This window comes from Aotus nancymaae, unplaced genomic scaffold (assembly GCF_030222135.1).
Source record: "Aotus nancymaae isolate 86718 unplaced genomic scaffold, 86718_ANA_hifiasm-v0.15.2.pri h1tg000063l, whole genome shotgun sequence".
Taxonomy (NCBI): Eukaryota; Metazoa; Chordata; class Mammalia; order Primates; family Aotidae; genus Aotus; species Aotus nancymaae.
In genome coordinates, this window is record NW_026988477.1 from 1,887,118 (window position 1) to 1,901,297 (window position 14,180).

Below are 14,180 nucleotides of genomic sequence, written 5' to 3' on the forward strand. Positions count from 1 at the left end.
GTCTGCCGCGCATGGGCGGGGCGACGGCGTCACCAGACTCTTGGGGGAGGGGCTGCCACGCACGGGCGGGGCGGGGCTAGATGCGTGGGAGCAGGGAGAGGGCAGGTCCAGACGTGCGGGGGCGGGACGGGACGGAAGCGGGCGCGCGGGGGCGGGGCCGGGCGCGCCGGCGCACGTGACGGTGGTTGCCAGGGTGAAAGTTCAGCGCGCCGGCGGCACTTCCAACATGGCGGCGTCCGGAGCGGCGGTGGCGCGCTTCCCGGGAGTCGGAGCGGGTGCTGCGCCAGGAGCCCGACGCTCGCCCCCGCCGCGGGCCGCAGGGCTGCCGCGGCTGCTAGTGCTGCTGGCGGCTGCTGCGTTAGGGCCGGGCACGGGCGGTGCGGCGCGGCTGTATCGCGCGGGCGAGGACGCCGTGTGGGTGCTGGACAGCGGCAGCGTGCGCGGGGCCACTGCCAACAGCTCGGCCGCGTGGCTCGTGCAGTTCTACTCGTCGTGGTGCGGCCACTGCGTCGGCTACGCGCCCACCTGGCGGGCCCTAGCCTGGGACGTGCGAGGTGAGGCGCGCCCCCGCGCGGGGACCCCCGACTCCTGGGACCGCGGCCTCCAAGGACCTCCTGCGTCCGCCCCAGAAGGCGGGTCCCGCGGCCCCTCCCAGGCCCCGTTTTTTTTTCCTTACCGCAGAGCCAGCCTCAGGCACCCCACTCTGACCAACCCTGGCCTTTGCAGGGGCAGGGGACTAAGCCAGCTGCTCTCCACGTCTCCCCCAAGTAATCCCCGGTTAGATCCTGGCCAGTTGGGCTGTCTCAAATCAAAATGAAACCATTCTCCCGCCGCCCTCACCGCACACTTGGGGATTGGGAAGCCCTCCTGTATCGCACCTCTCAAAATTCCTGTTTTGAGCCCCAACAACTTCATTGACCTGCCAGGCCTCCTACCGTAGCGGTTTCCTGCTGTCCACACACCCCATCCCCAGTTATTCCACTTCAGTGCCTAGAATTCCTGTTGTCTGAGGATCCCTCATCTTATTCCACACTCGTCGCCACCCCTTTCCCTTTAAACCATCATTCTCTTTCTGGTTCGGATAGCTGGCCCTACAGTGGGTGCTCAAAGTGAACCGACAGCTTAGCAATCCAAATACTCTGGAGGCTTCTCTATAAAACCCAAAAACAACCTACAAAGCATTTTTTTTTAACTCTGCAAAGCATTTCATTGGTGGGTTCCTTATTGACAGATGCACAGCCTTTGAGAAATCTTCCGCCAAACTGCTGGTCGTTGAGTGCTTCCATGTGGTCGCACATTGTTAATCAGTCATCAAGTTGCTCTCCTGCTCTACAGGTCAGGGTTGGCGTGGGAGGGGGCAGTCACAGCACCCTTCCCTTACAATAGTATTTAAATCACTGAAGTAGGAGCTCCTCCCGACCAGAGTGAGGTCTGGCAGGACTTCCTGTGTGTGCTAACCTCCAGTTACCTGTTTCAGTGGGCAAGAGCTGTAACAAATTGCTACTCTGTCTTCTAGCACCTTTGTTTTCTATGTCTTATACCCAATCTTGCTGTATTTTTCTCATATCCAAACAGATTTGTAAAACTTTTTTTCAAGTTTAAATAGGCCTTTTGTATGTCATTGTAAATGGTTATCTTGAAAATTCATTCTCCTCTTATCTTAGGGTGCTGGGGCCTTTTGATTCTACTGGATTCCTTCTCTTTGATGTCATGTTTTCTTATGTCCCTGTTGACCTGACTCAGAATAGAGGTCAGAGACTGGAATAGACGGACAGAGAAACCCTCCGTGGGCTTTTTAGACTCTGCTTTTAGGGAAACAAACAAAGCGACAAGTAATTCAATCACGTAGAGAACTCTTCAGTTCTAGTGTGTTACTCAGTGGCAGAGACAGATATGTTCATTAAAATGCAGGTGGCTCTGGCAGGACTTTGTCACCTTTTTTATGGGTTTTGGTTTTGATTTTTTTTTTCGGTTGAGTACCTGAGGTCTAAAGATCGTAACCAGATTCAGATATTGCAGATTCTGTAGCTGAAGCAGCACATAGGAAGCCTTGAGAACTGTCCACAGAGCTCAGAAGGAAGGTCACTCCTGACAGCCACACAGTAACGTCCCTACCCAGGGGTGTGTTAGCTTGCCTCAGTAAGGCTCCTTTAGAGGGGCTGACTGTCTTCCCAGTCACAGCAGGAAGAACAGGCTTGGCCTGAGACCGAGACTGGAGGAGGATATGGCTGAAAGTAAAAGACAGCGGCGGCCTGGCCAGGCAGCAGGGAGAGGGTCCCGTTGGCTAAAAAGCCAAACTATAAAATATTGAAAGAGGTTTGTTCTGAGCCAGTGAGTGGCCATGGCCCGGGGAACAGTGTCAAGAGGTCCTGAGGAAGTGTGCTCCAGGCAGTCACGTTGATTCCATTGTAGGGAGACAGAAGTTACAGGCAAAGAGACAAATCAGTCCATGTAACGTGTAGGAAGGGGTGGGTTTACAGATCGCAGGTGGATTCTGATTGGCAGTTGGTTGAAAGAGTTAAGCTTTGTCTAGAGACTTGAAGTCAGCAGAGAGAAATGCTTGGGTTAAGCTAACTGGGCTGTGGAGGCCAAGGTTAAGTAGATGAAGCCTCACAGGTAGCAGCCCTGGGGAGAACAGAGGGTGAATGTCTCTTTTCAGACCTTAACCCTGTCAGATTTATTAAATGTCTCCTAGATCGAGGAAAGACCTAGAAAGGGAGGGAGAGTCTCTGCAGACGCACATCTCCCCACAAAAGACAGCTTTGCAGGACCGTTCCAAATATGCCAAGGTAACACGTGTGTTTTGGGTGAACTCTTGATTTCCTTCGGGGTTTGCTGCCCGTCGTGTGGTGCTGTACCTGAGTCAGTCTGGAGTTTGGTGTCGTTGCTGCCAAGCCTGGGTCGTCTGTCTGATCTGTTTCACTCACGCTGGTCAGCTGTGCCTAAACTCCAAAGGGAGGTGGTGTAACTGGGCGCGTCTGACCTCCCTTCCCATCAGGGCCTGGAATTTGTTTTTTCAGATTGTTCTGGGGTCCCCTTGCCCAAGAGGGGGATCTGTTCAGACAGGGGACTCAGGATTTCATATTTAGTTGGCAGTCCTGAGAGCCAGGCTGTGCCCATGAGGCTTGTGGGAGGCAGAGGCCGGGTAGAAAGGGGCGAAGAGCCCTCGGCACTGAGGAGACCCCAGAGCTGTTCTAAGGCTGTGGCTCTCAAGTGGGGCCCCTGGAGGACTTGTTAGAAATGCCTGCTTCTCGACAGCCCCAGGCCAGACCTGCCAGGTCAGAACTGTCTGCTTGGTGCCGGGCTCCCTGTCCATCATCCCTGCACTGAGCTGTCCCAAGGGATAAGGTGCCCGTGACCCGTGGCAGTGCAGGGGTCTGGCTGCAGGCACTCATTCCTGTTGTCGCCACTGTGGCCCTGGTCAGTCACCTGTGACTTAGGTCATCCTGCTGATCCCCAAGGGTACACAGGCCATGGCTTGGGCCCCCCCTTTGACCTAGAGTGTCCAGCCCCAGGCCCCAGTGCCTCATCTTCCATCACAAATCCAGCAGCCATCGCTGCCAGGGAGATCTTCAGGAACACAGCAAGGTTTTGTTCTGCAAAGTAGCCAGTTCCCCCTACCTGCCCCACTGGCCGGCACCTGCGGAGTAGCCAGCTCCCCAACCTGCCCCGCTGGCCGGCACCTGCGAAGTAGCCAGCTCCCCAACCTGCCCCACTGGCCGGCACCTGCGGAGTAGCCAGCTCCCCAACCTGCCCCGCTGGCCGGCACCCGCCACGCCCTGTGGTCTCCACACCTGTGACTGCCGGAGAGGGTGGTCAGGTGTGGGCTCTGCTCCCTGGGAGCCTCCAGCTGGAAGGAGCAGGACAGGCCAGGGCTGCTCCTAGAGGCCCGCTCCCCACAGCTTCGGGCATCTTTCTTTTCCTCAAAGATTTGGATTGAACTTTAGCTCTTGACTGGCTTTCTCAAGGTTGGGAAAATAAATGTTTTTCCTGATTAGAAAGTGGCTTAACAAACAAAAGGTGACTGTTTGGTGAAACCAAATGTCATTCTAGTGTTTGTGGAGATTTGGCTGAAGTCTGTCACTCCTAAGTGCTGTGCAGAGCAGAGCCTTGCTGTGTTCCTGCAGATGTGCCGGGCAGTGATGGCTGCTGGACTTGTCATGGACGATGAGGCACTGGGGCCTGGGGCGCACGTCGGCCTGTCTGACCAGTGAGATCTCTGAAATAACTCTGCAGTGACTCGAGTAGATGAGAGTGTGGACCCTAAAGGCAGGGCTTGCGTCCCCGTGCGCCCTCTGTGTCCCTGGCGCCCGCTACGTCCCATCTGCTTCACTCAGTCAGCCTGAGAAAGCACAACAGACCCTTGGCCACTGGCCCTGGGATTCCCGGTGAGGGGTCCAGGGGGAGCAGGATCCCTGCGAGCCGCCCCCCACAATGGCTGGGTTCTTCCAGCCCTGTCTTGCAGGAGGCGTGAGCGCTCACGTTGCAGGCGTTAGCTCGTGAGGTTGCGGCGATAGTTACCGTCACGTAGCTGAGTGACAGGCTGGGATGGGTGTCCAGGCGTGGTGACCCTGGAGCCCTGACAGTTCATTCCTGTGTCTTTGTGGAGGACGGGTGGGGTTTGGGAGCTGGGCACATCCTGTCTCCTGGTGGAAGGACAGGGCACTCTGCCATTGCTGCCAGCTCCTCTGTCCCACTTGGCCTGGCTTCTTGTCTACTCAACGAGGCTACAGGCTTCTTGGAGGTGACTTAGAACTTGGTGTTCCCCACAGGCCCATTATCTGTTTACTGGAAGAAGAAACAGGAAGGGCTGGAGGGAGGGGACATGCAGGTGTCGGCGGGCATCTGGCAGGGGTGATGGCCCGTGAGCGCTGCTGGGTGCTCACTGGACTCTCAAGGATGGAGAGGGTGGAGGGAGGAAGAGTGGGGCAGTGGCAGCCTCCTGTCTCCTTATAGGCCCGGGAATGGCCTAACAGCCCCGCTGTGGCGACCACATGGGTACTTTACAGAAAGGGTGATGCATCGGAGCCGCCAGGACTCCGCGCCGGCCTCCCTAGTGGCTGCGGTCGGTGCATCTGAGACTCTGCCAAGAGACCGGGCCGCTTACTTGTTGAAGGAAGACGGGGACTGGCTCGCTGAGAGGGCCTCACAGCCGCGACCAGGGAGCCGTCTCCACTCCGTGATGCCGGGCTCATGCCGTGGCTGACCCAGGTCGCAAGCGTTGCCTGGGCTTCCCTGACTGAGGGCAGCTCGAGGGACTGTCATTCCTTCCCTAGACATAAGCAGCATTGGAATTGCTGTCACCCTGGAGCACCCTTTGAGGCCGAAGACCGTGTAGTTTTGGTTTAACAGAATTGAGCTAAATGCTGGGGCTCCAGAGTCCACGGGACCCAGCCCTGCCCTCAGTCCCCAGATGAGGTGACCGGAGCGTGCGTCTGGGTTTTCTCAGACCAGCCGTTGGCAGCTTATAGGTGATTTGTGTTAGGCTCTCCTGGTTGCTAGGTGAGTTATTCCAAACTTGTGGCTTGAGCTTGGAGCTTAGCTAAAAAGAACTTTGCTTAGCCCAGAGGGGGCTCCACCCAGAGAAGTCTTCTCCGGGGACTGGCGTGCAGGGTTCGAGATCCCAGCGTGACCCTGGCCCGGGAAGGAGAGGCCGCAGTGCAGTCTAGTTGCGTTTCAACTGTAATCCTTTTCTAGAACTCACTGATACCTGACCATACGTCAGACTTTTATAGACTTTCTCATTAGAACATGACGAGCAATGGTAAAAGAGTTAATCTTGTTAGGTTCAGTAAAAGAGTTATTGGACCAGTAAATCTGAAATAAATGTTAGTCATCTACATACAGAAGCCTAATGATTTCACAGGTATTTTTAAAACTGGAGTACTAAAATAGCCAGGCTCTCGAGCGGAAGTGAGACTCGGCCTGTGGTCCGATTTCTGCTTCCCTTTGGAAGCCCCTGGCCGCTGGGTGGGGCACCCCCGCCCCGTTCGCCTCAGCTGGCTCTAACCCGGGGGCCCAATGAAAGCAGGCCATTTGCATTCTGCTTTAGAGACTCAGACCTAGACAGGTGGGCAGGGCAGGAGCAGGGGAGGTTCCAGTTGGAGGAGGCCAGTGCCCTGAAGCTAAGCCTTTTACGTGTGTTGTGTTTTATTTGATAAGATGGACTGCCGTATCTTTTGTCTTGCCATGAATACCGTCCATCTGCCAGGTCTTGCTGGGACTGCTGGCGCCTGTTCAGCTGCTGAGGGCGGCCCGTGTAACCGAAATTCTCCCTCATCTGCTCCGCCTTCCCTGAGCACACGGGCTGGCGTTCTTTCAGGGACAGACAAAGGCGTCATGGGTGCCCGCACCGCCCTTCTCCAGGGCTGACTCTGAGTGGGGTGGTGGTGTCGGGAGCATAACTCTGCCAAGGCAGGTCGAGGGCGGCCTCTGCAGAGTCGGGGAGCCGGACTTTCCTCGCCCCGCCAGCGTGCGCAGAGGATCTGTGTGAATTCACGCTAGGGGATGAATTTGCACTGCGTGCTTTCCCAGCCCCGGGCTTGGGAGAGCTGGGAGGAACAGCAGGGAACAAAGCAGGGAGGTCCCCGCCTGAGGAAGCCTGTGCGTGAGAGGCAGCAGCAGACAGTCAACAGGAAGACGAAACGAGGAAGTGTCTGGGGCAGTGGCTCAGCCTGTAACCCCAGCACTGTGGAAGGTGGGAGGGCCACTTGAGCCCAAGAGTCAAGACCAGCCTGGGCAACATAGCAAGACCCCCGCACCTGTGGTCTCGGCCACCTGGGAGGCTGAGGTGGGAAGATCACTCGAGCCCAGGAGGTTGAGGCTGCAGTGGGCCGTGGTCGTGCTCCTGCAGTCCAGCCTGGGTGACAGAGCGAGACCCTGTCTCAAAATAAGATAAAATAAATAAAATAAAATAAAAAGTTACCTCTAGGTTATAAGTCCTAGAAAAGCATACAGTCTGGTTAGAAAGGAACTGGAGTGGCCCTGAGTGGCAGAGTTAAGTTGTCAGAGGGCAGCGACTTGGGAGAGGAGCAGCGAGGGAAGGCCCTGCCAGGGCCGCGGCCGGCACAGAGGCCCTGAGACAGCCACGACTGCAGTATCCGGGGGACCTTTCGTTTTAGAGACCGGTCTCGTGGTGTGGTCCGGGTTGACTTTGAACTCCTGTGCTCAAGGGATCCTCCTGCCTCTGTGTCCTGATTAGCTGGGACGACGGGCACGTACCACTGTGCCTGGCTAAAAGGACTTTGATAGGGCCTTGGTCACTCAAGGGGGCAACCACGAGGTCCCTGAGTGCCTGGCAGCAGGCAGATGTGGGCTCAGGGCTGGGGGCCTCAGGAAACAGCAATTGTCTTCTTCCTGAGCAACAGGGCACCAAAGAACGAATTTGAGCAGGGAAACCTGGTTTCTAGGTAAAAATCTCTGGCTGCTCTCTGAGAACTGAGGCCCAGAAACCAGCGGAGGCACAGTGGAATGTGAGAGAGGCCAGGCCGCTCGTGGCAGCTGGGGGCAGAGGGAGAGTCGGCACAGCCAGGCGGGTGCTCAGGGCCTGGATTGTGAGGTGGGAGGGAGGCACGGGGAGCAATGTCTTCGGAAGGTGAACTTAGGGTTCCCTTAGGTCTGAGGGGTCCCAGGGAGCAGAGGGGAGACTGTGCCTTCCTCGTAGAATTGTGGTTTCAGGTCATCTAGGCAGTTTTGTGCAAAAGTTACCGAAGACGATGTCTTGTCTCCTGGGGGCACGAGAGGGTATGGGGAAGTGGGCACGTGCCTGAGGTGGGAGCAGCGTGTTTCGCTCCTGCCCAGGGCACGGCCCTTGTTCCCGGCCCCTGGCCAGTCAGTTTCCCGGTCTGCTAGTTTTCTGCATCCTGCTGCTAAGGAAATATGAGTTAAAGCCTGGACGTGTGACAGAAGGGTGGATCTTGTCCCCTCAGCATCATGCTGGGGAGTTGCACAGACTGGCTGAGGCTGTGACCTGGGGGCATCTGTGTTTACCCTGCTGCTCACAGCTGATGAAGGGCCAGGCTCTGGGTTGCTCGGGAGCTCGCAGACCTCCTGGTAGCGGGGGTGAGCAGCATCCGTCCGGTACAGAAGGGAAGCCGGAAGCTTGTGGCTTTCTTGCCCCGTGGACCGACCCTGGGAGCAGGTAGCACGATCCTCTGTGCCCCTACCCGGCCTCCTGCTTTCTTCAGCGGTCCTGGTGGAAGAATGTCTTTGGCGCACATTCATTCTGCATTTGTGTGAGAATCGTGTGTTTAGTTTTTGGAACATTCTACTTTGACACCGGCATAGGATGGGCTCCAGGTGTGCACTGCTCATGCTGGGAATTCACCCGGTGTTCTGTTTATCAGAGGTGTCAAGGTGGGGTGTGCCCGCGGAGTCTTGGGGTACACGCTGCGTTTTGGGGCACCGGTGTGGCCACCAGGCCCGTGGTTCGGGGAAGGTGGAGTGTGCCCGCGGAGTCTTGGGGTGCACGCTGCATCTTGGGGCGCCGGTGTGGCCACCAGGCCCGTGGTTCGGGGAAGGTGGAGTGTGCCCGCGGACTCTTGGGGCACGTGCTGCATCTTGGGGCGCCGGTGTGGCCACCAGGCCCGTGGTTCGGGGAAGGTGGAGTGTGCCCGCGGACTCTTGGGGCACGTGCTGCATCTTGGGGCGCCGGTGTGGCCACCAGGCCCGTGGTTCAGGGAAGGTGGAGTGTGCCCGCGGAGTCTTGGGGCGCACGCTGCATCTTGGGGTGCCGGTGTGGCCACCAGGCCTGTGGTTTGGGGAAGGTGGAGTGTGCCCACGTGAGTCTTGGGGCATGTGCTGCATCTTGGGGCACCCGTGTGGCCAGCAGGCCTGTGGTTCTGGTGATGCTGCGGCGCTGGCTCTTCCTGCCGTTGTGAGGAAAGCCTCAGATTGCCCAAAACTCGGGAGAAAACAAGGTGGATTTTTTCTATCTCCTTTATTTAAGCTGGCAGCTGCCACGTGTTTCAGTGGGTGAGTTCCCCAGTGGATGCCCAGTCCAGCTGAAGGAGAAGCATCACCGTTGCTGCCTCGCCTCTGCCCATCTCTGCACACCGTGCGTCTCCCCGGGCCTGCTGTGCCCCTCCCTCTGTGCTTGGGCAGCAGCCAGCCCTGTCTCCGGGTGCCCCATGGAGGAGAGCTGTCTCCCCAGCTCTCCGTGGGGAGGAGGTGGAGGGTCAGGAGCCTTGGGACGACGCCTGGGACAGCTGAGTGGAGGTGGCGGGTGACGGGTGGCTTGCAGAGTCTAGACTGGGAGAGGCCGGGGTTCACTTGGTGGGGCGCAGCACCCGACCCCGGCCCTGACCCTGACTGCTGGTGATTTCAGACCCAAAGGGAGACTGTGGCTGCTCCCTCAGCTGAGGTGGCTGGGAAGTTCCATACACGATATTTAGGATGGAAGCTGCTCTCAGGAGCCCAGTTCCTCCCAGAGCCGAGACCAGAGTGTCGCTGGTGACATGTTCACAGAAGAAGTGACCTGCAGGTGCAGAGCTGTGAGGCCCGTTCCTTTCTGTGTGGCCAGAGTCCATGGCCTTGAATGTGGAGAGGAGAGGGCTCAGCCTCGGACACCGTTAGGCCACGCTGCCTCCGTAGCCAGCAGAGCTCCACGGGTCGCCTGGGCGTGACCCAGCCCGAGGGCGAGGGGAGCCGGCGGTCTTCCCGGCTCCGGCTGATGCCCGTACTCTGTGCTCGCCGGCTGCCCGTCTTCCTTCACTTGAACGTCCTGCTGTTTTCAGTTCTCCACACACATCACTGGCTGCCTGTGGCTGTTGGGACGAAGAACAAAGTCCACATCAAGGTCTGCAGCCTCTTGCGAGCTGGCCCGGGCCCTGCTCAGGGTTGCCCTTGTCTTCTCTGCGACGGTGTCCCCGACTCCAGGTGCTTCCGCCGCCACCTTCCCTCCTGCTCTGCTAGCCTGAGTTGTCTTCCCTCCTTCTCTCCTTCCTTGGTCATCACCCCCGTACGGGCCTGGCAGGGTCCCTGGTCCAGCATCCCTGGCACACGCTCGTCAGTCCTGCAGGTGTGGCCTTGGTTCGGGCATGGCCTTTGAGTGAGCATGTTGGTCCCGGCCCTGCTCTGGGGCTTTTGCTGTGCTGGCACGTGCGGCTCCAACCCAGCCGATCCTCACGCTGCCCCTGGGGGATGGTTCTCCCTTGGCATCCCCATTTTACAGATGGAGCAACCGAGGCATGAAGAGATTGTAACTTGCCCCAGTTCTCAAAACCCAGTAAGCAGCAGAGCCAGATGTGAAGCTGGACCACCTGGCTGGGTCTCCACCTGGAAGCAGGGCCTGCTGGGCATGGGCCGTGGGCGGGGACCCAGATGAACAGCGGTCGAGGTAGATTCCCTGAGGAAGCGGCATTCGGGTGGAGATCTGGAAGGCAAATAGGGATGAGCCAGTAAAGGGAGCTGCGGTCCACGGTCCAGATGTGTGAGGACCCGACAGAGCCAGGGACACAGACGCACCTGTGGCCTCCGGGTGTGGCATGGTCAGGCTGCGGGCCTCGTGGAGACCGGCCTTGCTCCCAAGCTGGGGGTGGCTGTCGGGCTTCCTCCAGGGCCCTGCTCCTGTCTCCACTTGCTGATGCCGAGTCCACAGGAAAGGTCTTGGTGACAGCAGCCTCACGCCCAGAAAGGCTCCCTGGTGCCAGCTTGCCGGCCCTCAAGCTGCATGAACTCTGTCACCTTTTTCTCCACTAAGTGTCTCTTTGTCAGGCCAAAAAGAATTTGCCGCCTTTGCACTAGGATGGTGCGTTGTCAACGCTGAGCTGGAAAAGGTGTGATAGGTGGTTTCGTCTGGGCTGCCCTCCAGGGGTTAGTTAGAAGGGCAGCACTCCCGTTACGTGTTCACTTGACCCTCAGACAACTCAGGGGCTGTGGGTTCCAGCTCCTGCACAGTCAGAAGTGTGTGTATGAGCTGCGACTCTCCTAAGCTGAGCCCATAGCCCACTGTTGACCGGAAGCCTGATGTTACACGTGTTCCGTACTGTGTTCTTGCAGTAGAGCAAGCTAAAGAAGATAATTGTATGAAAAGCTCAGGAGATGGAAGCGGGCCCTCGTGAAGCGCTTGGTCCTGGCCATGCTGTCCCAGGCGGCAGCGGCAGAGGAGGTGGAGCCAAAGGAGGGAGGCAGAGGAGGTGGAGGCGGTGGGGAGGGAGGCGGTGGAGGTGGGGGCAGTGGGGAGGGAGGCGGCGGAGGCGGCGGAGGTGGGGGCGGCGGAGGTGGGGGCGGCGGGGAGGGAGGCGGCGGAGGTGGGGGCGGCGGGGAGGGAGGCGGTGGGGAGGGACGCCATGGGGAGGGAGGCGGTGGAGGTGGAGGCGGTGGGGAGGGAGGCGGTGGAGGTGGAGGCAGTGGAGGGAGGCGGTGGAGGTAGAGGCCGTGGGGAGGGAGGCGGTGGAGGCCATGGGGAGGGAGGCGGCGGAGGTGGAGGCGGTGGGGAGGGAGGCGGTGGGGAGGGAGGCGGTGGGGAGGGAGGCGGTGGGGAGGGAGGCAGTGGAGGCGAGGCAGGCATGCTCCATGTCATGTCATGGAGCTACGTCATGACTTCTGTGTAGCCTTTTTGTTTTTTATTTCACTAAACTGTCTCTTTGTGGTTCCAGTCCTCCTTCCACCGTTTGCTTTCATTTTATTGCCCGCGTCTGAGAAGGGTCCCTGTTGTAAAAGAAGCTGAAAGCTGTCTTGAGTGATGAGAGCCCCTCCGCCACGTGATGTAGTGCGTTTGTTTCTGGCACTGGTTAGGAGGCACTCAGCTCCACTTCGTCGTCTCCTGCTCTTTCCCCTGGCGTGGCGTCCTCTGGCGTGGCGTCCTCTGGCGTGGCGTCTTCTGGTGTGGCGTCCTCTGGCGTGGCGTTCTCTGGCGTGGCGTCCTCTGGCGTGGCGTCTGTTGGCACTTGAGTTTCTTTATCCCTGCCCTTTTGGCTGCATGCACGGTCTCTTTCGTGGCTTCCTTGATTGGCTGTCATAAACCCTGTGGAGTCAGGCGCACCTTCTGGACCTGATTTCTCCAGCGGGAGTGTGTTTTGGGCTTGACGGCCTTCACGGCTCTTCCTACAACAACAACAGCGATGTCACCTTCAGTGGCTCAGTCCTTCCAGTTCTCATGACGTTCCCTCGTTTGGGTTGTCTGCCACAGCGCTGACCGTCCTGAGTGCTGTGTGTCATGAGCCCTGAAGGGCCCTGTGACCCCAGCTTTAGAGTAGGGCTCGTCGTGTTGGGGCAGATGGACTGATGAAGGCTTCGGTGTTGTGCTCGTGAGTTCTTGGGGCGGGGCATTGAGCAAGGGGACATAGCTGTGGAAGGCAGCCGCTCGTGGAAGGTGCTTCCTGGCTTCAGGACCGTGGAAGCAGTCCAGAAAGGGTTTTTCATTGGCGGGGCCTCCTGTGCAGCCAGAAGCCTGGCAGCTGGTGTTTCTCTTTCTCCTTCAAGGCTCAAGGGTCAGCAGCTTTAGAGATAAGGGCCGTCCTGCCGAGAAGCAGCGCACGTGGCCTCTCCCGGCCCTCAGTGCCGGTGCCCGCTGCTCTTCCTTCCTAATCAGTGTCCTCCGTGGCAGCTTTTTCCAGAATAGGGCACGTTCACCTGCATGAAGATACCTGTTCAGGCAGATGTCCTTTCTCCTCCATGATTTTCTTTTTTCATTTTCCTTTATTTTATTTTATTTTTTTTGAGACAGGGTCTCACTCTGCCCAGGCTGGCGTGCAGTAGTGCAATCTGGGCTCACTGCAGCCTCGCCTTCCTCAGCTCAAGCAGTTCTTGAGTAGAGAACTCAGCCTTCTGAGTAGCTGGGACTGCCATGCCTGGCTAGTTTTTAAGTTTTTTGCAGAGACAGGGCCTCCCTATGTTGCCCAGGCTGGTCTTAAACTCCTGGGCTCAGGTGATCCACCCGCCTCAGCCTCCCAAAGTGCTTGGATTACAGGCGTGAGCCTCCAGGCCTGGCTCATACTGTAGCCTCACAGTCACTTACGTTTTCTCCACTGTGAACGGTGCTGTGTGGTCTGTAAGGGGTGTGTGTAAGTTTTGAGATATTGTAACTTTTTATAATAGGTTTGTGTATATTTTGTGGTGGTAAATGATAAACTAGGCCAGGACCAGCGGCTCACGCCTGTAATCCCAGCACTTTGGGAGGCCGAAGCGGGTGGGTCACGAGTTCAGGAGTTCAAGACCAGTCTGGTCAAAATGGTGAAACCCTGTCTCTACTAAAAATACAAAAATTAGCCAGGCGTGGTGGCGCGCACCTGTAATCCCAGCTACTCGGGAGGCTGAGGCAGCAGAATTGCTTGAACCTGGGAGGTGGAGGCTGCAGTGAGCCGAGATTGCGCCACTGCACTCCAGCCTGGGTGACAGAGCGAGACTCTGTCTCAAAAAATAAATAAAAAAGATAAAATAGCCCCTACGTGTGGTCTATGCATTCATGACATACCTTTTCTAACTTTGTGGATGTTTCTGGGCTATGTGGTTTATCCACAAGTTTTTTCAAATTGTCACATAGCTCCAAAAAGTTTTCCAATGTTTGTTGAAAAACGTGCGTATTTAAGCGAACACACACAGTTTAAAGCTGTGTTGGGCACGGTGACCCTTCCCGTGCGTCACGGAGAGGGGGGCAGGAGGTGAGGGAGGCGGCCCGCCCCGCGTGGCCTCCGCTGTTCCCGCAGACTGCCCGGTGCAGCACCAGGAATACGCAGGTCCTCGGAGAACGGGGTTTCCTGCAGTGCCATTTCCTCAGCACGCCGATGAGGGAAACACTGCTTTTGTTGTGCGTCCTTCCGCTTCAGGTCGCCGTTCCCAGGAGCCTGTCGGTGACAATAAGTGACGGCTTCCTGTAGTTTTCTCTGCCTCCCTTTTGGTGTGTCTGAGGGTCAGAGGGTGGGACAATTCTAGAGCGGGGATTCCCCCTCGCTGGGAGAGCCTGGCGGACGGGACCCGCGGAGGGGGCAGAGCGCTGGCCAGGAGACTCACTCTCGGACCTGGAGCTCGCTCGGTGTCCTCCTCTGCCAAGTAGGAGCAGTGACGTTGATGTCACAGCCTTCGATGGATGTTCAAGAGAGATAAGGTGGGCCCGAGTGCTTCTAAAACAGTGAGTGCTGAACAGACTGCACAGAGGCCATGGGGGCGGGCTGGGGGGGAGGTGGTCAGCACGGGGCTGTGAGGGACGCTGCCTTCCGCTACGTCCTGTCAGGCACCCCCGA

The 14,180-nt window shown here is 57.9% G+C and overlaps 1 protein-coding gene across 4 annotated transcripts in view; it reads left to right on the top strand.

Moving 5' to 3' along the window:
- Positions 1-226: 226 nt before the first annotated feature.
- QSOX2 (quiescin sulfhydryl oxidase 2) overlaps positions 227-14,180 on the top strand; it is a 39,789-nt gene continuing 25,835 nt past the window's right edge. For 2 of the 4 annotated variants that reach the window (XM_012445242.3, XM_012445243.3), the window contains exon 1: positions 13,825-14,044. Coding sequence is in view for 1 of the 4 variants with exons in the window: in XM_012445239.2 (XP_012300662.2) it covers positions 227-554 (328 nt within the window). In the remaining 3 variants the exon portion in view is untranslated. Of the gene's footprint in view, positions 555-13,822; positions 14,045-14,180 lie in introns of those variants that run through there. The other 2 variants (XM_012445239.2, XM_064366091.1) reach the window with 2 other exon arrangements.